This window comes from Parastagonospora nodorum (assembly GCF_000146915.1).
Source record: "Parastagonospora nodorum SN15 chromosome Unknown scaffold_14, whole genome shotgun sequence".
In the NCBI taxonomy this organism is placed as follows: Eukaryota; Fungi; Ascomycota; class Dothideomycetes; order Pleosporales; family Phaeosphaeriaceae; genus Parastagonospora; species Parastagonospora nodorum.
Window position 1 is genome coordinate 353,943 of NW_001884562.1, and position 21,763 is coordinate 375,705.

The 21,763-nt window shown below is 53.7% G+C and overlaps 9 protein-coding genes across 9 annotated transcripts; 2 read left to right on the forward strand and 7 right to left on the reverse strand.

The window, feature by feature from the left end:
- Positions 1-1,056: 1,056 nt before the first annotated feature.
- Positions 1,057-1,357, reverse strand: SNOG_09139 (hypothetical protein; the record flags this gene model as incomplete). The annotated part of the gene is made up of 2 exons (XM_001799390.1): positions 1,057-1,092; positions 1,157-1,357. 2 exons carry the CDS (start codon positions 1,355-1,357, stop codon positions 1,057-1,059), a joined length of 237 nt encoding a protein of 78 aa, XP_001799442.1.
- Positions 1,358-1,525: 168 nt separating this feature from the next.
- On the forward strand, positions 1,526-2,335 carry SNOG_09140 (hypothetical protein; the record flags this gene model as incomplete). The annotated part of the gene is made up of 1 exon (XM_001799391.1): positions 1,526-2,335. The coding sequence occupies one exon, from the start codon at positions 1,526-1,528 to the stop codon at positions 2,333-2,335; it is 810 nt and encodes a 269-aa protein (XP_001799443.1).
- On the reverse strand, positions 1,625-4,332 carry SNOG_09142 (hypothetical protein; the record flags this gene model as incomplete). Its single annotated transcript, XM_001799392.1, is given in 6 exon segments — positions 1,625-2,325; positions 2,390-2,550; positions 2,649-2,680; positions 2,952-3,775; positions 3,792-4,120; positions 4,226-4,332. 6 exon segments carry the CDS (start codon positions 4,330-4,332, stop codon positions 1,625-1,627), a joined length of 2,154 nt encoding a protein of 717 aa, XP_001799444.1.
- A 1,104-nt stretch (positions 4,333-5,436) lies between these two features.
- SNOG_09143 (hypothetical protein) lies at positions 5,437-5,742 on the reverse strand (the record flags this gene model as incomplete). Its single annotated transcript, XM_001799393.1, has 2 exons — positions 5,437-5,539; positions 5,648-5,742. The coding sequence occupies 2 exons, from the start codon at positions 5,740-5,742 to the stop codon at positions 5,437-5,439; spliced, it is 198 nt and encodes a 65-aa protein (XP_001799445.1).
- A 269-nt stretch (positions 5,743-6,011) lies between these two features.
- SNOG_09144 (hypothetical protein) lies at positions 6,012-8,182 on the reverse strand (the record flags this gene model as incomplete). The annotated part of the gene is made up of 5 exons (XM_001799394.1): positions 6,012-6,244; positions 6,318-6,495; positions 6,603-7,867; positions 7,916-8,060; positions 8,114-8,182. 5 exons carry the CDS (start codon positions 8,180-8,182, stop codon positions 6,012-6,014), a joined length of 1,890 nt encoding a protein of 629 aa, XP_001799446.1.
- A 475-nt stretch (positions 8,183-8,657) lies between these two features.
- SNOG_09145 (hypothetical protein) lies at positions 8,658-10,006 on the forward strand (the record flags this gene model as incomplete). Its single annotated transcript, XM_001799395.1, has 1 exon — positions 8,658-10,006. The coding sequence occupies one exon, from the start codon at positions 8,658-8,660 to the stop codon at positions 9,933-9,935; it is 1,278 nt and encodes a 425-aa protein (XP_001799447.1). The 3' UTR covers positions 9,936-10,006.
- Positions 10,007-11,718: 1,712 nt separating this feature from the next.
- SNOG_09146 (hypothetical protein) lies at positions 11,719-14,885 on the reverse strand (the record flags this gene model as incomplete). The annotated part of the gene is made up of 3 exons (XM_001799396.1): positions 14,626-14,885; positions 13,749-14,450; positions 11,719-13,697 (listed from the first exon to the last, which is right to left on the reverse strand). Exons 2-3 carry the CDS (start codon positions 14,230-14,232, stop codon positions 11,719-11,721), a joined length of 2,463 nt encoding a protein of 820 aa, XP_001799448.1. The 5' UTR covers positions 14,233-14,450; positions 14,626-14,885.
- Positions 14,886-17,298: 2,413 nt separating this feature from the next.
- On the reverse strand, positions 17,299-17,537 carry SNOG_09147 (hypothetical protein; the record flags this gene model as incomplete). Its single annotated transcript, XM_001799397.1, has 2 exons — positions 17,299-17,363; positions 17,438-17,537. 2 exons carry the CDS (start codon positions 17,535-17,537, stop codon positions 17,299-17,301), a joined length of 165 nt encoding a protein of 54 aa, XP_001799449.1.
- A 3,499-nt stretch (positions 17,538-21,036) lies between these two features.
- SNOG_09148 (hypothetical protein) lies at positions 21,037-21,581 on the reverse strand. The gene is made up of 3 exons (XM_001799398.1): positions 21,560-21,581; positions 21,391-21,488; positions 21,037-21,332 (listed from the first exon to the last, which is right to left on the reverse strand). The coding sequence occupies exons 2-3, from the start codon at positions 21,477-21,479 to the stop codon at positions 21,155-21,157; spliced, it is 267 nt and encodes an 88-aa protein (XP_001799450.1). The 5' UTR covers positions 21,480-21,488; positions 21,560-21,581; the 3' UTR covers positions 21,037-21,154.
- Between the last annotated feature and the right edge of the window lie 182 nt (positions 21,582-21,763).

Sequence of the window (21,763 nt, forward strand, 5' to 3'; positions counted from 1 at the left end):
TAGGACGTTAGTGCAGGAAGGCTCGATGCAAGTTCACCTTTCGCAGTAGGCTCCAGAACGCTTCGATCAGATACATTGGCGATGGACGCGCGTTCAGAACGGATGTCCGGTGGTGACGACGTCGATGGTAGCAGTTGGTGGAGCTCTACAGAATGAACCCCCGTACGAGGGTCCGTTCCATCTCGACGATCTTCTCTTGCATGCTGCATTACCCGAATTGAATGCAAGTGCTTGAACTGAACTCCAAGAGTTCGTGTGCCGAAAATAATTTTGGAGGCGCATGGTGCAAGGCTGAAGCTTTAGTAGAATTATTCGGCCCCCACGAGGCGTCCCATGGTGGGTCGCAGTGATACATGTGCACCTGGTGTGCTTGGCTTTCGAGTTGGAACCAATCGATGCGGGATGGCCACTGTTACGCGAGCGAGGAAGCTCGTGTTTTGAAGCAACGCGCTAAGGCCAAATTCGGTGTACGCGGGCTCCTTAACGGCTGCCCTACTCGAATCCTCGAGGTCGTACTGCACTGCCACTAGAGGCGGTATCACCCCACATCAGCTCCTCTGTTCTTGTTCACGCAGGCTCATAACGTAAAATCCATATTAGGCTCAAGAGAAGTGTAAAAGTCTGTTGTGACCCACATATGTAGGTATGTGGGTAGGGTCTGCCGGGCGTAAGCTGACAGCAGATTTTCTCGGTATGCAGTCTCGACCACCGCCATAAGGCCGCGAAGTGTAGTGGTCTGAATAAGTGTCTGTAGCATGTCAGATACAGCAACAGATGGATTGGAACTTTAGGGGAAATGATGTGACGTGTGCAAACGTTAGTCGCATAAACTCTATAGAAGCTTCAAAATACGTTCGTGCCCGGGCATGCACTAGAACATATCCGCGCTCGAATATCAACTGTGTAAGGAAAGTCGTGAACACACTCGTATATTGTAAATACAGAGTGCTTATGGTAGTTTTAAGACGAATGGGCATGATTAATATTTTGTTTCACATCTACATGATTTGTCTATCGTGACTCAAAAATACCAGCTTTTCTTCATCCCACATTACTTTACTCTTGCTCGGGCCTTCTCGAGTAATGTCCACTCTATTCATCACACGTTCGTATCTGCCGTAAACATAATAGGTGTCCACCCAGCCTCGAGTCTTACGCGACCAATGAACTTGCACGTTTGACGAATGGTTGACGCAGGAAAGAAGGACCTTTCTCTGGCTTCAGCAGAAGTTTCATCTGTGTCGAGGGGCCGAATTGGCCGATGCACAATAGTGGTTGGGATACACCCGTAGATCATCTCGTGGAGCTCTGGTGGAAGGGAGAGGAAGCTCACTGGCGGAGGGAGTATGGTCGACATGTCGATTGCAGATGCTTCCTAGTGTAAGAACTGAAGCGTCTTATATATGTCCAACAGAATTGATCTCAATCAATCGCATGATTGAAGTACAGACAAACATACAATCGTGACCGTGGTCACAGCACCTGTTCTTGTGACTGCAGTTCCGCATGCCTGACAGCCTTCAAAATGGCCAGAGCAATGCTAGATGATTTTGTCAATGCGTCCAAAACAGCACTTGAGACGAGATTCTTGCCAGCAAGCCTCTCACAAGACATCTCAACATCTTCACCGCCGCCCCCTACCCCCATCCTCCTCCTCACTAAATTCCTCCAACTCAAACTCCCCCACGCCCCTCGCCACCTCTTCGTCCTCAACCCTCTTCCACCCCTTGCCCCCCTCATCCGCCGGATTCTTGTACGGCTCCGCACACCCCCTACTCCCCAAACCCGGATAATACCTGCGATAGGTCGCATGCGCAACGCCCAGCCCCAACAAACTACCCACACTAACATCCCACACATCATGTCTATAATCCTCACACCTGGATATCGCAATCAGTGCCGCGCCCAGCAGCGGCGCCAATGCCACCAGCACGCGCGCGAGGTCAGCCCGGGGCCGGTAAACATGGCACTGCCCCGCGATCCACAGACTCAGGTATCCGAGGCCGGCGAAACTGAAGCTGGAGTGCCCGCTGGGGAAGCTGCGCCACCCGTCGTGCAGCACGTGGTGGTTCGTCTCGGTGCAGACTTCCCAGGTAACAAGGGTGTGGGCGGGCGTGCCGGGGGCGGGTTTGCAGCGCGCGATGAGGTCGGGGCGAGGGCGGCCGACGGCGTTTTTGATCACGTCGGTTATGAAGAGGGTCAGGAGCATGGAGACGAGCCAGCCGAGGAGGGTGACGTGCGCTTTGTGCGGCGAGGGGCGCAGGAGGAGGGCCCAGAGGATGAGGGTGGTGAGGGGGAGGGCGCCGGCGTAGATGAAGAGCCATACTGTGTTTGATGTGTTAGAGAGCGGGTGGGTAGGGGTGAGGGGTGAGGGGAGGGAGGTACGCACACACGGAGACGCGCTCGACTTCGGCATGGGGGTAGGATATGGACAGGTTGTCGAGGAAGAACATGCGGTGGAAAGGTTGGGCGAAGAATTGGAGCTGCGCCTTCTCGTCAATTGGCTCAGTCTCACGTGGTCCAGAGTTAGGAAGCATACCAGAATATATCCTGCTATCAGAATAGCCAGCCCGACATAGTCGGAGGCGTACGAGCGCTGTTCAGCGAGCGTCAGTTGTGCTTTGTGGACACGCGATAGCTGTCCTCACCTGCCGGAACCGCGCAGCGGCACCAAGGAAGCCTGGAGAGTTTGTGAGGTCGGCCCCGATGCGCCTTTGCGATGCATTCGCATTGGCAGGCATGGTCGTTCGTTATTGGAGTGAAAAGCGCATTGTTTGGGTGCTGAAGCTTGGTCGATTGAGCTTCTCGGAGGTGTGGCATGAACTCCGCAATGACGAACGCCACCAGGGTCTGAGCGCTAGTTGTCCATCACCATCCATCACTGATTGTAGACATAGTCCAGGAGATTTGTAGCAGTAATTAGACAATCGAGAAATTAAAACTTTTCAAACATGCCAGCTCTTCCTCCCAGTGATCCACTTCAAGCTCGCACACCAGCCCTCCACTTCGCCCTTCTCTGCCTTTTCACTCCAGTCCAAAATCTCCTGTCGCGCAAGCTCCAGCGCTTCCTGAATCTCCTCAATAGTCCATACTTTCTCCTTGTCTCCCCACTTGGTCAACAAACGCGGCAGTCCCAGTTCAAAAGTCTCCATGACCACGACTAGCATTAGCTTTCCAATCGACTTTTGCGCTTCATCTTGATGCCACTGCCCGACTGGAACATTGACATGCGTCGTCTGAATGTCTGTGAATCCAGCTTCTTCGAGGTAAGAGGGGTGCATGTAGAAGGTCCCCAGGGGTCTGCCAGATTTGAAAGACGCCTCTATCCCAGCCGCATAGATTTTGCGAAGGGTCGGCAATGGGAGCACCGAGGGCGTACCAGTTGTTGGCGAAGACAAGGGAGGTACCTGGCCAAGATCCCAATCTGCAATCTCGACCCATCCGCCTGGCGATAGACTCTTGTAAATCTCGGCATAGACTTCCTCCCAGTGCGTGAACGCGCCCTTCATATTCCTTAGATGAATGAACTCGTACGCATCGCTGAAATGCCACCCTGGCTCTGGGCGAGTAACCAGGTTTAGTAGAGATTCGACAGAAGTGTGTGCCGTGTCCTGAAGCGTGCCGAGATCAGCAGCTGGTTCGGTCCGCGACGATGGATCAATCGGATTGCGGTTGAACGGCTCTGTGAAAAAGTCGAACTGTCCCAGTTGCGCCGTCAGGTCTTCGATGTCAGGTTCCCTCGCCCATACATCCAGGTCGTCCAGTTCCCAAATCACTTTTGACTCTCCAACTCCTTCGGTGGGCGTCCAAGTCCCATTCAGTCATATCGATGCCAACGACCTCCGCGTTGTACTGACGAGACATGTCGACAGCCCAATGTCCAGGCCCAGTACCAAGATCCAGGGATCCTTCTTGTCGACGGCAGCAAACGTGTGGGTTGTCAGTCTTCCCTTGAAGTGCGCGCACGAAGACTTGGATGTGTATCGCTAGGTAATCTTGCGCCCTGAAATCATTGTTGGGCATGTCTATCCCAGGCATGTAATATGTGTCATTGCCATAAGTACGGCCATTCTCAAAGACGTACTCGAGATCATCTGGAGCCAGCGTCCGTACAGATCGCCTGTGATATGTGTTAGCCGAACTCGGTCACATGGCGTTGGTGCGTCCGCGGCACTCGGTTCGCACGAGGACCCAAAATGTTATCAAGAAGAAGAGAACGACTTACGTAGAGTCGACGGATGCTGAGCTATCTGAGTCAGCCCGCGAGCGTTTGGGTGGAGAAGCCTTCTGAGCTGCTACCGAACTGCCGGGTGGTGGCGCCTCCTCGACCATGGTATCGGGAAGGAGATATAAAGTGCTTGTGTAATGTCTCTACTTGCGCTCTACCAGCGGCGACGTAGAGGGATCGAATCGGGCGGATCTTGTCAATCGGTGGATGACTGCTTTCATATTGCTCAGGCAGAGCGACGTTAGGATTCAATGCGTGCTCCTGAAGTGTAAGCGACAGTCGCTTGTATCTGGTGGCGCCTACTTGTCACAACACTCGTGGATTCGTCGGAGGTAGTGGGCGCTATGGACGCAAGCCAATGGCGATTGGTGCCTCAATAACCGAGAGGAGCTCCCAGAGAGCTGCAAAGCGTCCTTCTCAGCGAGTACGCCGAAAGCAGGTCGGAGGAGCTGCAAGGGGTGATCGCATGTGGCAGCTGAACAATAGGAAAGCACCGAGTCGACCAGGACCCGAAAGAGGTGGGTGAGCAGTAGGAATCCTGGCATGCGATGGTTGCACTAAGCTGGGGTATGCAGCGCGCTCAAGCCGTGCAGCAATGACATGTCGAGCGCAAACTGAGTTCTGAGGCCAGCTTCATAGTGGCTGTCAGTACGGTGCCTGTGTCAACTCTGCTGCACGGGAGACGTGGTATCTCCTTGGGTAGATCAGTGGCATTCCTTCTAGCCATCTCGAAAATGTAACGTAATTTCGGGTGAGGCACTTGATTGTAGACTAGTCATTTGGTTTGGAGGGGTAGCCCGCAGGTGCTGACTTAACCACTAGCCTGGATAGTAAATGATCACACTGCAAGCCAAAGTCAAGGAAATTGGCTCGGCGAACAGTTGTCATGGTCAGTCGGACATCATGTGGGACGTCTCGAAAGCCCCAGCGTCGTGCAGCCAAACTGTCGGATCAAGCGGGTAGAGTCGACGATCCGCATCCCAAACCATTCTGTCGGAATGTGCACGAACGTGTCCCGCCGTCATCTTCGACATTGTCGCATTCGGTCGATGAGTATAGTTTTGGGCGTTCAAATTTTCATGATTGTTCCATCCGAATTGTCATCCGTGGTCTGATGCAACTTTGGCTGTATAAAGCAGCCTGGCCGTCTGTAGACATACCGTGCATCAAGCAGGGTAAGGACGCTGTAAGCCATGAACCGTCTCGCATCAAAGCTCGTAGATCATAACGCTCACCCCATGCTCGATGTAACGCTTAACAGACTTCCTTTTGCAGCCACGCCCGTTGAATGTCTCGAAGACGTCGGTCATCCTCCACGATGACACATAATTGCGATACACATTGCAAATACACGTGTTGGCTGCTACAAATCCTTCCGATAACATTCCTGCAATGTCAACATCGGGGATCCCTACATACCGCCGATTGCATCCCCTGACCGGGTTACCGGGCTGAGAGTAAGGCGTGGGTTGAGTCGTCACCTCGTCTATTACATTGATACGTCCGCGCGCCATTCCGTCCGCTTCCGCGGTGCCGGTCTATGTATGGAAAACTGTCCGTGATGAGATGTCAGCTTACCGGGCGAGCCGATGCATAGAGGCCATCAAATTATACCAGGCATGACGCGCAAAGAATTAGACGTTCAAAACACCAGGGGATATGCCTGTAGTCTGAGGCTAGCAAGCACGAGGATTGACATCGCTGGATGAATGAATCAACTCTTTTTGTTTGTATTTTCCTTCAGTCATGCAGCCATCGATCTTGAATTATAACACATCGTTTTCTAATCAACCTCTTGGCCCTCAAACTTGGGCAGGCGTGCAGCGACGTCTGACCACTTTTCTCTGCCGTTGACGAGGCTGGAGATGGCACCTGTGATCTCGTCCAGACCAGCACGAACCTGCTCTGTCGAGTCGCGGTCGCGCAATGTGAAAGTGTTATCCTTGACAGACTGGAAGTCGATGGTGATACCGAGTGGTGTACCGAGCTCGTCGTTACGCTGGAACTCGTTAGTGGCTATTTGCTGGAAATGTTCATGTGCGACTCACCGAGTAACGCTTGCCAATCGAGGCACCAGAGTCGTCGGTACGAGTGGAGATACCAAGCTCTTGGAGCTTGTCGCTCAGCGTGCGTACAAAAGGCTTGAAGTCGGTGTGTGAGCTGAGTGGTACGATGAGGACCTTGGTAGGTGCAACAGTAGGTGGGAAGGAGAGAATGCCACGCGCTTCGTCTTGCTCACGCGTCCAGTAGATGTGCTCGCATAGTGCCTGTCCTAGTTAGATCGAGCTGAACTTGTTAGAAGGCCAATACTTACGTAGACGATTCTGCCAATACCGAAGGAGGGCTCAATGACGTTCGGTGTGTATTCCCGCACGTTCTCGACTCTTGTACGCTTCTCAATGCTGATGAGCTCCTTTGGCACCTCGACCTTACCATCACCAACACCGGGAACATCAATGACAATCTTGCCCTCCTTCTCGAGGTCCAACGACAGCTTCTCACGCAGATCCTGTGAAAGAGCCTCAATCGCTGCCTCCACCGTCTTGCCGTCCTTCTTGAACTTGGGACCGAACTTCTTCTTGTCGAGATCGCATTGCCATTCCTCAACTTTGAGGGGCTCTTTCCTTGGCTCGCGGACGACTAGAGGTGCGCCGGTCTTCTTCATGTGCACAGTCAAGTCGTACGCGCTACGATCGGCACAGCCTACACACTCGATCCAACCATATGATGTGAGCAGTTCAGCATCCCAGCAGTCTGCGGCGTAATGCGCCATCTCGTTCGCCATGTGTTGTCGGAAGCGGATCTTCTTCGCGTCGATACCGATCTTGAGGAGGAATTGCTGGATACGGGCGAGGAAGTAACCTAGTGTCTCGTTGTCAACAAGGCCAGTCTCGACGGCCTTGCCAATCTTAGTTGTCTCAACCGTGGTCTTGCCGGAGAGCTGGACCTCGCGGTTGAGGAGCTCGAGCTCAACGTCTTTGACCTCGTCAAAGCGGGGGTGCTTCTTGCCGCCCTCGGGGTCGACAAAGTGCTCAATCTCAGCCATCAAGAACTCTCGTACACGCAGCAGACCAGATCGTGGGGAGATTTCATTTCGGAAAGACTTGCCAATGGAGGCGGAGGCGAATGGCATTTGCTGTTGGTTGAACTCGAGCAGCTTCTGGAAGTTCAGGAACTGGCCCTGGGCGGTCTCAGGACGCAGGTAGCCGGGCATGTTCGAGGATGGGCCGATCGAGGTTTGGAACATGAGGTTGAAGGCGACAGGGGGGAGCAGTTCGCCGTTGGTGGCCGGGTTCTTGATGTCGTACTTCTTCATGAGCTGGCCAAGCTCCTCGCCGCTGTAGTTGTCGATCTTGGCGAGAACCTCCTCGATCTCCTGCACGAGCGCATCATCCAGCTTGACAGCCGCAATGTTCTTGACCTTCTTCTTTTTCTTCTTGGGGTCATCCTCCTCGGCCTCGACCTTCTCACCGCGTGCCTCCTTGTTGCCCTTCAGCCTAGCCTCGAGGACTTCCTCAACCAAATGATCCGCGCGGAAGATCTCGCCGGTCTTGGGGTCTTTACACATCCAGTCGGCGAACTTGTCGACGTGGCCGGAGGTCTTGAGGACTTCGTGGGGGGTGAGCATGGTGCAGTCAACTGGAGCGTGTCAGTCCCTGCGCCCTCACATGGTCTCGCGCGCCATACCCTCCAACATATTCTCCTTCAGCACAAAGTGTTTCCGCCATACGTCGACGATGTTGTTTGTGAGGGCGCAACCGGGCGGGCCAAAGTCGTAGAGACCAGAGACACCGCCATAGATGTCGAAGGCGGGGGTGTAGAAGAGGCGTCGCTATGTTGGTCAGTATGACTGCAGCGGGGTGGCATAAATTATTTGAGGTATACCTTCATGAGCGACTCCAGAGAGGGGCGATCAAATGGCTTGCCCTTGAACGTGGTCATATCGCCCGCCATGACAGCCTGATCTTTCTTCCTATTGGGAACTTGATATCTTTGGTGGGCTGGTGTGGTCGCAAAGCACTTGGTGGGATAAACACGGCAGGGCGGGGTACTAAAAACGGGCCTGCAGGTACGCAGTGAAGAAGAGAAGCAATTGGCGTGCAACAACCGCGACAGCTGGCGCATACACGTGACTATTCTCCTGCAAGTGACAGGAGAATATTGTTCAAAGAGCGACTAGACGCAATATATACAGATGAAGCTGTGTCAAACTGTAATGACTCTTGAAGCTCTGACTGCCACACGCGCCAAGAGTTGCCGGAGGAAGGAAACGCCGGGCTCCACCAAAAAGTTTCGAGATCGAGACTTTGAGTACCTCGAACCATCAACCGTCGCAACACCACATCCCCGCATTCTTGCTGCGTGTAGATTGGCGGAACACTGTCGCATAGCTTAAGGTCTCACGCATACAAGAGAGTGAATTGCAAAAATGGCTGCACCGAAAACTGCACCCACAGGCTTCAAGCCAAAAAACAAGCTGCGCCGGCAAGCCGCATACCTCAACATCAAGAAGACAAGAGAGGCAGAGAAGCGTGACCTGAGACATCGCCGCAAGCGCGAAGAAGACAAGAATCCGGAACTCCGAGAAGAGCGACACGCGACCAATGTTCCCGTCACAATCGACAGCAAGCGAGTCTGGGACGATGATCCAGTGGGCGACGAGGAAGATGCGCTGGGCTGGGCCGTGGATGTTGAGCGACTCGCGAAGAGGAGGAAGCTGCAGCAAGAGCAGGCGGAAGCAGACGCCGCGGAGGGAGAGGAAGGCGTCCTGGCAAAGCTGAAAAAGCTTGAACGCGAAGGCGCAAGTGAAGACGAGGAACAAGACGACGATGCAGACAGTATGCTTGATGAGTCCGAACTCGAAGAATCAGGCTCGGACTCAGACGAACCATCCTCGCGAAAACGCGCTGCCAGTCCTGCCGCCTCCGTAGCCACCACAACCGCCACAAATCTCGAGCTTTCGCCCGAATTCCTGAAGCAAAAGTTTCCACAGCTGTTCGACCCACAGCCAGAACCCAAAATCCTCGTTACAACTTCTATAAACTCTACGCTCCACGCGGAAGCCGACATCCTCACCTCTCTCTTCCCCAACAGCACATACATTCGACGTAGCGCAAACTTCCATGCCCACAAATACTCGGTGCGAGAGATTGCCAAATTTGCCGCGAACCGCGAGTACACGGCGCTCGTTGTTCTCATGCAAGCCGAGCACGAGAAGAAGCCCGACGGCCTCGACATCATCCACCTCCCGAACGGGCCCCACTTCCACTTCTCCGTCACAAACTGGATCGAAGGCAAGAAACTCCCGCGTCACGCGAACGACACTGGTCACTACCCCGAGCTCATCCTCAACAACTTCAAAACGCCACTGGGTATTCTGACAGCACACCTGTTCAAGGGCTTGTTCCCAGCTGCGCCAGAACTCGAGGGCAGACAGGTCCTCACACTGCACAATCAGCGCGATTACATATTCGTCCGCAGACATCGTTATGTTTTTAGGGACAAGCGGGAGACTGAGAAGCCCATCACCGGCAACGACGGAAAGCCTATCAAGGGTGTAGAGGACGTCAAGGTCGGCATGCAAGAGATTGGACCGCGCATGACGCTGAAGTTGAGGCGCATTGATCGCGAGGTGCAATTCAAGAGTGGGCAGGAGTGGGAGTGGAAGGGCCGGATGGAGAAGAAGAGGACGAGATTCAACATGTAGTGTGGTCACGAAATTGCTGTAGTGTGCACTGGTTGTTGGGATTTGCTTTCGAATCAACAGTTGCCAGCCCCCATCTCAACGATCCTACCAATGTGTCTTTCATATCTGCCTCAACTCTGGCCGTCCCATCTACTCATCGATGCAGGCTCAGTAATATGTCAGTCCATGCACCAAATCTCTTCCCGGTCCCTCTTCGATCCCATCCCCACACTCCCGCATTACTCCACACTCATCCCATATTCCCAATTCATGCATCCCCATGTCTCGCCTGCCACCCACGCATATACCCGCGACGCTCGCCTGCGTCCGGATAATTTACACCCGGCTCGTTTACCCGATCGCGTCTGACAAGGCGAATGGAAAAGACTAGATTTACCCGGGCGATCTTGCGGAGTTCGCTTGCGGGAGACAGGTGTGAGGAATTATAGCATGGATTGGAATCCGTAGGTTGGGAGGAGAGCTTGATGCATCCAGATTGTGCTGCTTCTACCGCCTAGTACCGCACATTCGGTCAGTGGCGCCACACGCACAGCTGCAAGTATCGTATCATGCTTTCAGAACCTTGCTCTTACCTGAAGGGCAACCTAGCCCCCAGCGCGACGCGAGAAGTACACGTCCACACACGCGCTTGTAAGCTGCCACAACTTTTCAATTCACCGTGCCTCCGACGCCGCAATGCATCCGATCCCAGTTCCTGCACCATCGCCCCTCCGCCATCCCAACACCCTCATCTCACGACATCCTCCAATCTTTCAGAAACAAAGTAACCAGTCGCAGAAAACGTTTCGTTTCAATCACCTACCACACCACCCACCACTCATATCCTCGTTTCGTTTCGTTTCAACCCGCACCCGCGTGTTTCAGGATCCAGAAACGGGACGCGGGGCCGTGCGTGCCACACAGCCCTACCGAATCGTGGAGATGACCTCACCCCTGAACTCAAACGTTGCAACTGTGATTTTAGTATCACTATGTAGGTAGTAGATCTACGTGCCGCTGGCGTGAAACTTTGTTTCGCGGTGCAAGGCGTTCGGCTCACAGGGTCCGAGATTAGCTCGCGCGCTGGCTCGATCGGGCTGAAGTTAGATCTAGTGGGATTGGGTTTGATGTTTGCGCGCGCGGGATGGGGGAGTGGGCTGAGGTTGCAAGACTGGGTTTGTGTGACAGGCGGTATGAGCTCAGGGATGCGAGGAGTTTAAACAAACAAAGGTTGCCGAGGTTGGATGGATTTGCATGAGCAAGTGTGAGGAGATGAGATGGGTGTAGACATTTGGAATTGTTTAGTCTGTAGCTAGCTAAGCTTGTTGTTGTTGCGACAAAGTGCTTGGTTGTATGTATGTATGGAATAGCGATAAACATTAACGAATCAAAGCGTTAATGATTATACCGAGAGTGTGGATGACGTGTACTAACTCATTCCCCCAAAAATTCCCTCGATACTACGCGTGAATCTGACTTTGTTGACATAGGAAATGGTGGACCGCCCGTCTATAGGAGATTTCTATTAATGTTGACAGCCATCGATGCGCGTAATTGGCGCCAGTGTGAGAAACGAGGACGAGGAAAAGAGACAATAATGACAAAGGAATTTTACTCCTCGCTAAAGAATTTTGTCCAGAGGACTGGGTACTGTTTGGAAAAGAGGAAATGCAGACAGGGAAAAGTCGTGAGTCGCGTCAATATATACATTGAAGGTAGTGCAATGGCGAGATCGTTTGTGAGGAGCGTCGAAGAATGGTCCGGCATGCTTCGCGTGGGTGTACGTGTAGAGAAGAGTTTGTGTTTAATGGAGGCTTGGAGAGCTTTGAGGTGGTGTGGGAAAGAGGTTGAGCAATGGCGACCTGCCAGATGCAGTTGCAGCTCGGCGGCGCGGCTTCGTTGGGAGATCGGAAGCCGCCGCGAGGAGGTTGGCAGCGCCGTCAGATCGTGCAGGCTTATGGCGAGCTTGACTGTGACGCGATCCCCGCGAAGAGTGTCGAGCCAGTTCAAGAGAAGCCTTGAGTTTTTCCCCAATATCGATTGTGTCGTTGGAGGGTTCCTCGGATTCATCGGCAGCAGGGAAGAAGGTCCTGTTCCCCAGAGTACGTCCTGGTGGCGTGATGTCATTGTCCTCCTTTTCCTCATCGAGGTGGGACAGCGATGCGACCGAGTCGGATAGCTGGTCGACAACAAGGCTGAAGCTAAGATCACGTCGAGTTGTTCGTCGGGAGGGCACCAGGTCAGGAACACTTCCGGCGGAACTGGCAGAACGGCGCACTGGAGAACTCCACAGAGCAGACCCTTGAATCGAAGACATGAGGCTGCTGTCGTATGAGCTTCGCCTGCTACGGGCAGAACTAGTAGCGCTGTGACGAGGATCAAGCATTGGGAAATGACGATCCGAGTCATCGTATGCATTGAGCATTTCTTCGTACATGTGCTCCTGGTCATCCTTGTACTCTTGGGGAACCAAGAGAGAAGGGCTCACCATGAAGCCTTCCAATTGGCCTTCAGAGCGTCCCTGGAATGGGTCACACGGCGTCGTCAGGCCAGTCCCTGGGGTCGACACAGAGGTTGCAGATGTCGGGACAAGGTCCGGTACGTTCGGCACGAGTAAAGATACCCGAAAGTCGCGTGTGGTAGGTTCAAATGCAGGTTCTAACCCACGCGATAGCGGTTCGACGCTCGATGACGCTCGGCGTCCTTGCCGATATGTCTGATCAAACGAAGAATGCAGTCTCTCTTCAACGTCTACATCGGACACACGGTCCCATTCCAGATCACAGTCAGCCTCCAAGGCGTTGTCGTATATGTAGTCGATGTCCTCTTCCCACGACTCTTCAAACATGCGCCACGTGTTCGATTGGCGCCTTTTCGTAGACGGTTTCCTGGCTAGACTGTGTCGACCAAAACTAGCAGATCCTAGTGTCTCTGAAGCCTGGGAACCAGGCCGCGAGGTTGAATTGCCCTGATTGGTGGACCTAGGAGATGTATGCGAAAGTGCGCGGTTGCGCCCTCTTCCTTTCGGAGACCGCGGGTTACTGAAGATCATGGAATCGAAGTACGGGGATCGAGGGGTTGATGGGCTCCGCGCTGGAGGTCGAGGAGCAGGGCGGGGTCGACTAAAGTATTCTGGTTCCTCAGAGACGTCGTCTAGGCATGGGCTGAAGGACAATGGCATAGCAGGAATCGCGGTATCATCTGGAGTAGTGAAGGCATGGCCCAAGTATACGTTTTCGTCTTTCGTACCAGGAAGGCTGGGTTCAGCTGAGACACTGGCAAGAGAGAATGAATCCCAAACACCAGATTCCCGTTTCGACCGTCGGGCAGATGGATGGTTCCCAACGTGTTGGTTGGCATCCTCGGGCAGATCGTGAATCGGCGCTAAAGGTGCAAGTGAAGACATGCGAGGCGGAGCGAGAACAGACTGTGAGTGGCGGTGGTTGCGCATGTTCACGCCGGGTTGGCTGAAGCTTTCCACAGACCGCGTCAACCGAAGAGCTGGCTTCCTGTCATGTCCTTGTACTGGAGAGCCCGATTGCTCTATCTGAGGACTTTGAGTGAACGACTGATGATCCGAACCTGCCAGATTTTCGGAGGAGAAATTAGAGAAGTGGAGTTGGCTCTCGTTGGCTCCAGTTGCAGCTGATGTTGGCACGGTACGGAAGCCGGAGGAAAGCTTGTTTCCCGCGGCGTGCTCGTATACAGCATGGTGTTGTCTATCAGCGTGAGTGAGGTGCTGGAAACCAAATGGGCTAGAAATGCGATGCTTCAGGCCTGCGGCTGTACTTTCAATTAGCATATATCGTCTTACGCGCAAATGGTGGCACTCACGTAGCGCTTCCTCGTGATGGTACTTCCTCTTGACTTTCCGCAGAACCGACGTTCGTTTGTCGCTTGCTTCCTTCTCCTGATACTCTGCGAACATCATGTTTGACGAGACAGACTCGCTCAATCTCTTTCCCTTCTTTCCACGAAATAACGCTTTCATAGATCCTGATAGCTCATCGTAGCTCGGCGTTCCAGGTCGCGACGAATCGAAGTGCGAAATGGTAGGAGGGCTCATAGACGGGACGGTGGACGACGTTGATGCTGCAGTGTTGCTCCGGGATCTCATGTTGAACACGGAGGTTCTTTTGCTTGGATGTGCTCTGACCTTGCGTTCGGGTGATTGCATAACTCCATAAGGCAACTCTTCAAAGCCTTGTGACGCCCAACGATCCGTGGTCGAAGCAGAAGACAGAGAGAGAGTGGCCGACATGTCCACGGAGGACTGTCGGGATTGTGACGCCATATCACCTTTATGGGACGTAAACATTGCTTGGAAACTAGGAATAACTTCGGCAGGATGGGCCCAAAATTTAGTTGGAGTTGTAGGGCAATGCCTGGATGGCGCGCGCTTGGACCCTCAATTGGTCGGTAGATGTGATTGGCAATACCAGCATCGAAAGATGGAAAAGGCTCGCAAGTCAAAAGCCTCCAGGGAAGCCCGTTAGGCGCTTGGCTCGTATGCTGGCGATAGTCTGGGCTGAAGAGCTGTCAAATTTGTTAGTAACCCATACGAACGCTTCTGGTGTGTGCATCTTATAACAAGGGCATGGAGGGCAGAGGTTCCATCACAAGGGACCAGTATTATGAGTTACAACAGGAGGAACGGGGGTAGAGTTGTAGCTCAGCCGCAATAACGATGGAGTAAATGAGTTATGCGCACCTGGTGAGATGATTGGCCTGCCTGCAGGAGAGTGATGTCCAAAGCGAGAAGCCTGTCACGCACGCGACACCGTGTAATGCGACAGCGCGACGGCTGAATTCGAAGGATGACTGGTATGGGAGGGAACTGAGGCGAGGATGTGTTCTGCCCGCGAGAAGCACGAGGCGTATGCGTCGGCTAATAATGGTCAACACTGGGATTGGTCGCAAGGCAGTGGATGAGGCGGTCGGTGTAATTTGACGTGTCGACAAGTACCCTGTGGATAGCAGATGGGATTTATTCTGGCCTTTGGCAAGATCCAGGGACAGTGAGGATCATGATGGGGTCCCGCTATGTAAGTACATGGCGGGCGTACACAAACGTCGCAGAGCATGTGGAGGAAAGTGGATAGTGCTCAGCGCGGCCCACCGAGGTTAGTGGCAGAGGGCAGGGACAGGGTCTGCTGCAAGCATGAAGGGCAAGGATACCCTCTACGTATCTTGTCCGAGCTCTTAGTGGTTGGGGGTAGCGGGGACATGAATGCTAAGGACTAAGGAAGCTGGAAGGTACCGTTGCTCAAGCCACTTGCGCATCGAGGTCGGCAGAAAGTAATATAACACTGCAGGGGTCGTGACATTGACCGTTCATTGGCCTGTCCATAAAATAAGCGGTTAAATGGTGCAGTAGTGGGACACTGGGACCGCTAAGAGGCCCGTTTTGCAGAAATGCGAACGTCGACATGCCGGCCGCCTGTTGTTGGTACATGGAGCCCAATGGAGGGTGAAGGGTGTCGGTGGCATGTCGAGGTCAGCATTGGCGACCACGGCTGTTGCACCTGCTCCACTTCTCTCTCTGCCACGACGCATGCGGTGCACACGACGATATCGCATCAGACGAAGAAGGAAGTTTAGATCGGGAGAGGCATGTTCAGTGCCGCGAAGAGTGCCGGGATCACGATTTAAGGCGGACAGGGCGCGAGTGCTTGCAGCCGTGATCCTGGTCAAAGTCTGAAGGTAACGTTTTATGCATGATCCTATTCAGCAGAATGATAATCTGCCGCGCTGGCTCTGGCGAAAGTCAAAAGGGTGGTCGTCCGTTCTCTTTCGGGAGTCAATCCAGACGCGCAGCAACGGTTTGCGGAAATCTCATCGCGTATCTGTCCAGACGACAGACGCGTTCTTCCCCTTTCTGGCATAGACCAATGGCCGCCGACGATCGTCGCTCGCTGTGATGTGGGTCGCGGAAACTGAAACAGCCGAAAAAAACGTCCGTGGCTTGCGACGACGCCCTCAGATTCGTGATGTTCAGCCCAAGGTCAGGACAGTAACCCCGCCTCATTTGCTCAACACCACGGAACGCTGTCCATGGACAGGGTCTTCAGAGAGCCGCTGATGAATCGTGGCCGTGCCTGAGACGAGTCTGGACGCTGACGACATGTCCAAACACCGATGGCCTCGAGACGTGCGTTTCAAGCCCTCAGTTGTTCGAGTCGTTTGGTTGTTGCACGGCAAGTCGATGGAGCTGCCCGCTCGATGACTCAGCGTATGCAGATGGTGCGCTAGAGTATATGCACAAGCACAGCTCATCACAACATAGTCGTACGGCCAGCAAAGCAAAGCCGTGAGGTTAGCTGGCTTGTCTTTAGCGTCGGGAGCGTTACAATCGGGTCTGTTGCACCCACGCGACTTCATTGCCTCGTGGAACTGGAACCTTCTCAGCCGCTATATTACACAGAGGAGCAGTCGACCAAACAGGTAGGACAAGCGCCTGTGGGATCAGATGGGATAGGAAGGATGGGCCTGCTCTGTGCGACCAAAGCCGGGCTCGTCCACGGCGCTGTCGTGGTGATGGCCGAGCGAGTGAGCGACCGGTAATTTCAGTCGCAGAGCCAGCCAACACATTGCCGCGTCGACGCCATGGTGCATCGAGCGCACATGCTAGTCCTGGCCGGCTGGGTTGAAGAAAAGCACGAGCTGTGCGCTCGAAAGGAGTGACGCCCTCCAGCCACACCCCCTCGACAGGAGCTGGTAGCACGTCACGTGGGGTGCTATGTATAGTTGTCCACGGTGCAGTCCATGGCACTGCAGCGCGCCTGTACGCAGCAAGGAGAGAGCGTCGACGTCAATGTAATCGCTTGGCTGCAGCATCGTGTCGGAAGGCGCAAATCACAACAGGAGGCCGATGACGCTACGATAACATTGCACAACACCCATCCATGATCGTTCTCTTCAGCCACGAACTACCACTACGGCTACGCTGCTGAGCCGTCTGCAGGAACACGTCGCTGCTCCACCAACCACCAGAGCGCCGCTTCCGGTGAGGCCCTCTAGGTTCCTGCAGTGGTTGCTGCTGACCGCGTCGGCCGAAATCTTGCCGACCTCCACCACAAACTTCACGCGGCAGGGTGTTCCATCCCACAACAACAAACACCTGGGCAATCACGCGTCGAGACTGCTCGTGTTCAACCTGCCGCTCGTCTACTCCCTGCGATAGTGTACATAATGTCGCATTGCACTGTGCTCCGCTGTCGTTCCATTGACCCTCGTCGCAACTTTATTGATACCGCGAGCAACCCCCGCCATGGCTACGGATCCGATCCTTGTACATGACTTAGTGCAAACCATGAACTTGGTTGCGTTTGCAAGGAGCACCAAGGACTACCAGCTTTGTTGCTCATCATGTTTGCTATTCCGCCTAGAACGAAGCCAACGCGTGCCAGGAAGCAGTCCGTCGGGCCAAGACGATAATGCGCGCAGCATCTGGTCACGGTTTCTAGAGTCTCCCTGTGATATTTTACGCAGGCAGGACTGGTGCCACGACTTAGCGCGTGTACCTGCATTGAGCTGAAAAGACTCGGGCATTTCTTTAGCCCAGGTACCACTGCAGATGCAGATCAAGCCGATCTCCAGCACAGCAAAGGCCAAGCACGCCATGTCCTCGAATGATGTTCGACCCTCAAGCACTCAGTTGTTGAGACCTTCGGATGGGATTCCCCTGTCTGTCAGGATCGATTGCGAGTTGACGGTTCGCGTGCCAGTTCCGCGTGGTCTGTTCTTACTCGTACCACCTTAACACCACGCTGTGAATGTGGAACACGAGTTCTGCCACCGTTCCCATTGTCAAGTCCTTTGCGCTCTACGTGCTCGTCTAAACTATACGATCTCCTGCTGGGAGGCCCCCGACGTGTTCCATGTTTATCCAGCTTCTGGACCGGTCATCTTGTTCTCGGCTCCGGTCTTTGAGCAAGACTCCGTCTACATCCTTGTATCTGACGCGTGGTAGTGAGTGGATCGCAAATGTGAAAATCTCTCTCCAAGGACGCGCACCCACATAGACATACCCGATACCGCGGCACTCAGATCACCCTGGAGCCACACGTTGATTGAACGAGGTTTCAGAGGGACGTTTCTTCAAGATGTTCCGCTCGCAACCGCCTCGGCAGCTGACAGCCGCACCCTCCGCCGAAAGTCAATGGTCGAAAATCGGCGCTAAGGTCACAGAAGCTGTCAACCAACCTTAAAATCTCAAGAACGGTACGCTTGCAAACTATCGACATAGCGGATTGTGGGGATAGTGACAGATCTCAGTGAACGGACCATTGGCGCAAGAGCAAGTCGTCCATTCACAGCTCACACAGGTTTCAGCTTTCTCCTCCGCTTCCGCAAGATCTAGGTTAGATCCCAACTGAGCGTAGAAGTGGATAGGTCTCCAATGCTCAACAAACAGCTAGGCCTCGCCAGCACATCTAGATGCATTCGCAAAGGCCATAGCCGGTGTTCCACAAGCTATCAGAATTTGCACAACGATACGAAATCTACATCATTCGAAAGATTTTACGCAGCTTGTGGAGCGTGTCTGACATCACAAACTGTATCCAGAGGTGCTGGTGTGACCTTCACTTAGATGCACCTTGATACAAGATTGTGTGTCGATTACAACATTCCTTGTACCGACTCAATGGTCAGTCCAGTGTCGGCAAGATCGCTCCCGTGTAAGAACGCGGAGATATTCCCAACTTGTTTCAGCTTTTCGATCATCTCACCAACGGCTCCGGGAAATACTCCATCTAGACTACCCAAACAGTCTGTCCCAGATTAACTTTCAAGTAACTCAACATTCTCTCCACCACAGATTAACCTTCCCGAGTAGAGGTGAAATTCAAGGGCGGAATGAAACATTGTCGGGAAGTTACTCACTTCCTTGTGCAGCATTTTGTTACTATCGTACTAGGGGATGTGCCCCTTGGAAGAGGTAGGGGTTTCTAACCCAATTCAACGACTACGGCACGCATCTCAGCTGGCGCTTGCTTTGAACTTGACGTATTCGCGCTCGGCCTGCAATATCACAGAAGAGAGCGGCACCACTTCGGTCCCACATAGACTGAGCCACAAAAGCAAGGACAATCCACCAGCCACGCTATGTTTTGGCCCCATCGTTCGAGAGACGTGTCGCCGACCATCACCTGCATCTTGAAATGAGCAGGCTGCATGTACCGCAGCCACAACACCAGTTGCGGGAGGCTACACGGGCCGCCCAGTCGAGGATTCGCATCCACCTCTTGACGATCGAACGCCACCAACATCACTGCGAGCCATTTCTTCCTTGGTGTGGCTGCAAGACGGCATGAGGTTGTCTGCTTTTTGTGTGTCAGCCTTTTGATGTTATTTGGAAGCATACCCGGTAAAAAGAAGCGGACCCTAGACAGTCAGATTTCGCGTCGTCTTTTGTTTCGCACCCTGGCCAGATCTCATTTCCATCTTGCCTCCCTTCGATCGCAGCATTGAAAAATGCCGATTTCCAAGAATAGGCCAGCATAGGGGTTCATGGATGGTAATAAGATCAACAGTAATCCCTAACAAAAGAGTCGGACGCATACGTATACCGTACAGCTGCCAATTGCCCGTGTGCTATGTTGGAAGCTGTGTAGTAGCGGGCCGTCTCTGGCTTCATTCCCAGCCCCAGGGTACGCGAGGTGTATGTCACCGGTAGACGCGCCACGACCCGCAGCTCCGTGGGCCGCATATGAGGCCGGGAACCGCGAGTAGTGGAGCCAGCTGTGGACATGCCGCGACGAGGCAGAAAAGCACGCAGCTGCTCGCCTTACGTACTCTGGGCAATACCATTGTCCCGGTCGAGTCGACAAGACTTTACCCATCACGTCGCACGCAAACCTTGGTATCAAATCACTGACGTATGTAGTTGCTAATTCTCAGCTCGAGTCAATCCCAACGGTTCCCGAGTACGAGCATATCGACGATAACGTCGCGCCACCATCGGGCCCGCCCGTCAGCATTTCAGCCGCACCTTCGGACTCCGAACCCGCGTGTCTATAATCCTATCTTTCTCCTGACGACCGCGCACGCAGATGCGCGCCCACGCCGGCAAGCCAAGCAATCGCCTTGTGTTCCACCGTCGCGGTGCCAGCCTCATGCTAAGCAGCGACTTGGCCGGGCTGCACATCCGAGCTGGCACCATGGCTCCGGCGTTATGCGTGGATGCGCCGTGTCACCACCACGACGGCGAGGATTTCGGGCCGACGTGTGGGTGATCTTGTGCGGTGAGGCGAGCACGCATGGGATAGCGAGGTGAGGGTGTAAGCAAAGAATCTGGAGCTGTTTGGATGGGATCTGATGGGAGGGGGGGTATCGGGTGCGCCGGACGGCTGGTTGGCTGCTGGGGTGCTATTGTGGTGGATGCAATGTCCATCATGTGGGGATTAGTAAGTCGAATGTTCCGAGGCCATGGACAATGTGCGGTGGTATCTAACTACCTCGGATGGGTAATTCCGGGTTGCTTTTGCAACACATGTGAGTGATGGTTGGAGACTGTTAGTTGTTCGTCGTATAGACCGCGCAACCTTCCCTCTGGTTTGACGGCGGTTTTGATCGCCAGCGATATGGCGATGATCCTTTCCATTTTTCTGGCCAACATTCATGCAAACGCTGTGATGTAAGTGCTGTCACCTGGTTGTCTTTCTGCACATGCTGTGAGAGGGCAGATGCCATCATGTCGCCGTCTCGGCGCTCGCTTTCGGGAGGTTGGCTGCATCATGTCGACATTTCGGCACATAGGCACTGCAAAGCGAAGTTCTCCGTCAAGCTTGTCAGGCTCTGATACATTTGTAATCTAGATGGTCGTTGTCATCTAGATGGTCGAATGGTAGCACCGACGTTGACCCCATGATTGTTACTCATTCAAACTTCTGGTGATTTCCCTTTCCACGTCATCAATTGGTAGACTTCATCAAGCCTGTCAGCGTATCGCCATGCGAGAGTGCCAGTACGTCGATTTTCATCGACTGGCGAGGCTTTGAGATGTCTGTCGTGTGATGTCAATATCCGTTAAGAACCTCAAATACCCATGAGCATGCATATCTTCCTTCATCCCACCCACTACAACCAAGCATTCTACAGGCAAGTGTTTGAAGAATCTCGCAATGTTCGTACTGTGTGGTATTCCTTATATACAGTTCCCACAGCGTTGGAAAGGGAATCAACCGATACGCCTTAATTCACATGCCCAGCTCTTCCTTTACTTTCCCAATGCAACTCTATGTAGTCTCATCGTGATGACCACCGTCGCCGTGATGACCGCCCTCGCTCCCCAAAAGTCCTGCCTGCTCAGCTGCGAGGTAGACGCCGAATGCGACAGTCGCGATGCCGAGGCCGGGGAATGAGCCCTTGAAGCGTTGGAAGCGGGTGAAGGGGCCAGTGTATCGCCATTGCTCGCTGTGAAGGTATAAGCTTGGCGCAGACAGATGTGTGCATCTGCTGTAGAGAGACGTACTATCGTGCCCATGGGTCGCCCTTGGTGCCGTTGGCGGATGCTGCGGCGAGCTTCTTGGGGTCGAAGCCGGTGATGGAGGGGCGTGCCATTGTGACGGACTGCGCAGGTCAGCTGGTGTCACAGCGGAATTCAAACATGTCAATCGAGAATTGAATGGTGTGGTACTCACTGTTAGAGCCTCTCGAGCAGCTGGGGGAAGAGGCGCGTGTTTGGGAGCTATCGACGTGATGAAGCTCCATGTTCGTCAATCGCATCAGCGATATCTTGGCGGAAGCTCGGGCCACCTCCACCATTGACGGACTGCACGTCGCGCGTACCATGGTTTGCGTCCGCAAACACTCTCCGGGGCAGCAATACCATTCGCTACCACTAT

What these genes read in the sequence shown, in the direction of transcription:
- SNOG_09148 (XM_001799398.1), bottom strand. Translation starts at nt 21,479, where the DNA reads ATGGCACGCCCCTCCATCACCGGCTTCGACCCCAAGAAGCTCGCCGCA. An exon ending in GGCGACCCATGGGCACGATA is followed by an intron (nt 21,333 to 21,390) that starts GTACGTCTCTCT and finishes ATACCTTCACAG; the next exon opens with CGAGCAATGGCGATACACTG.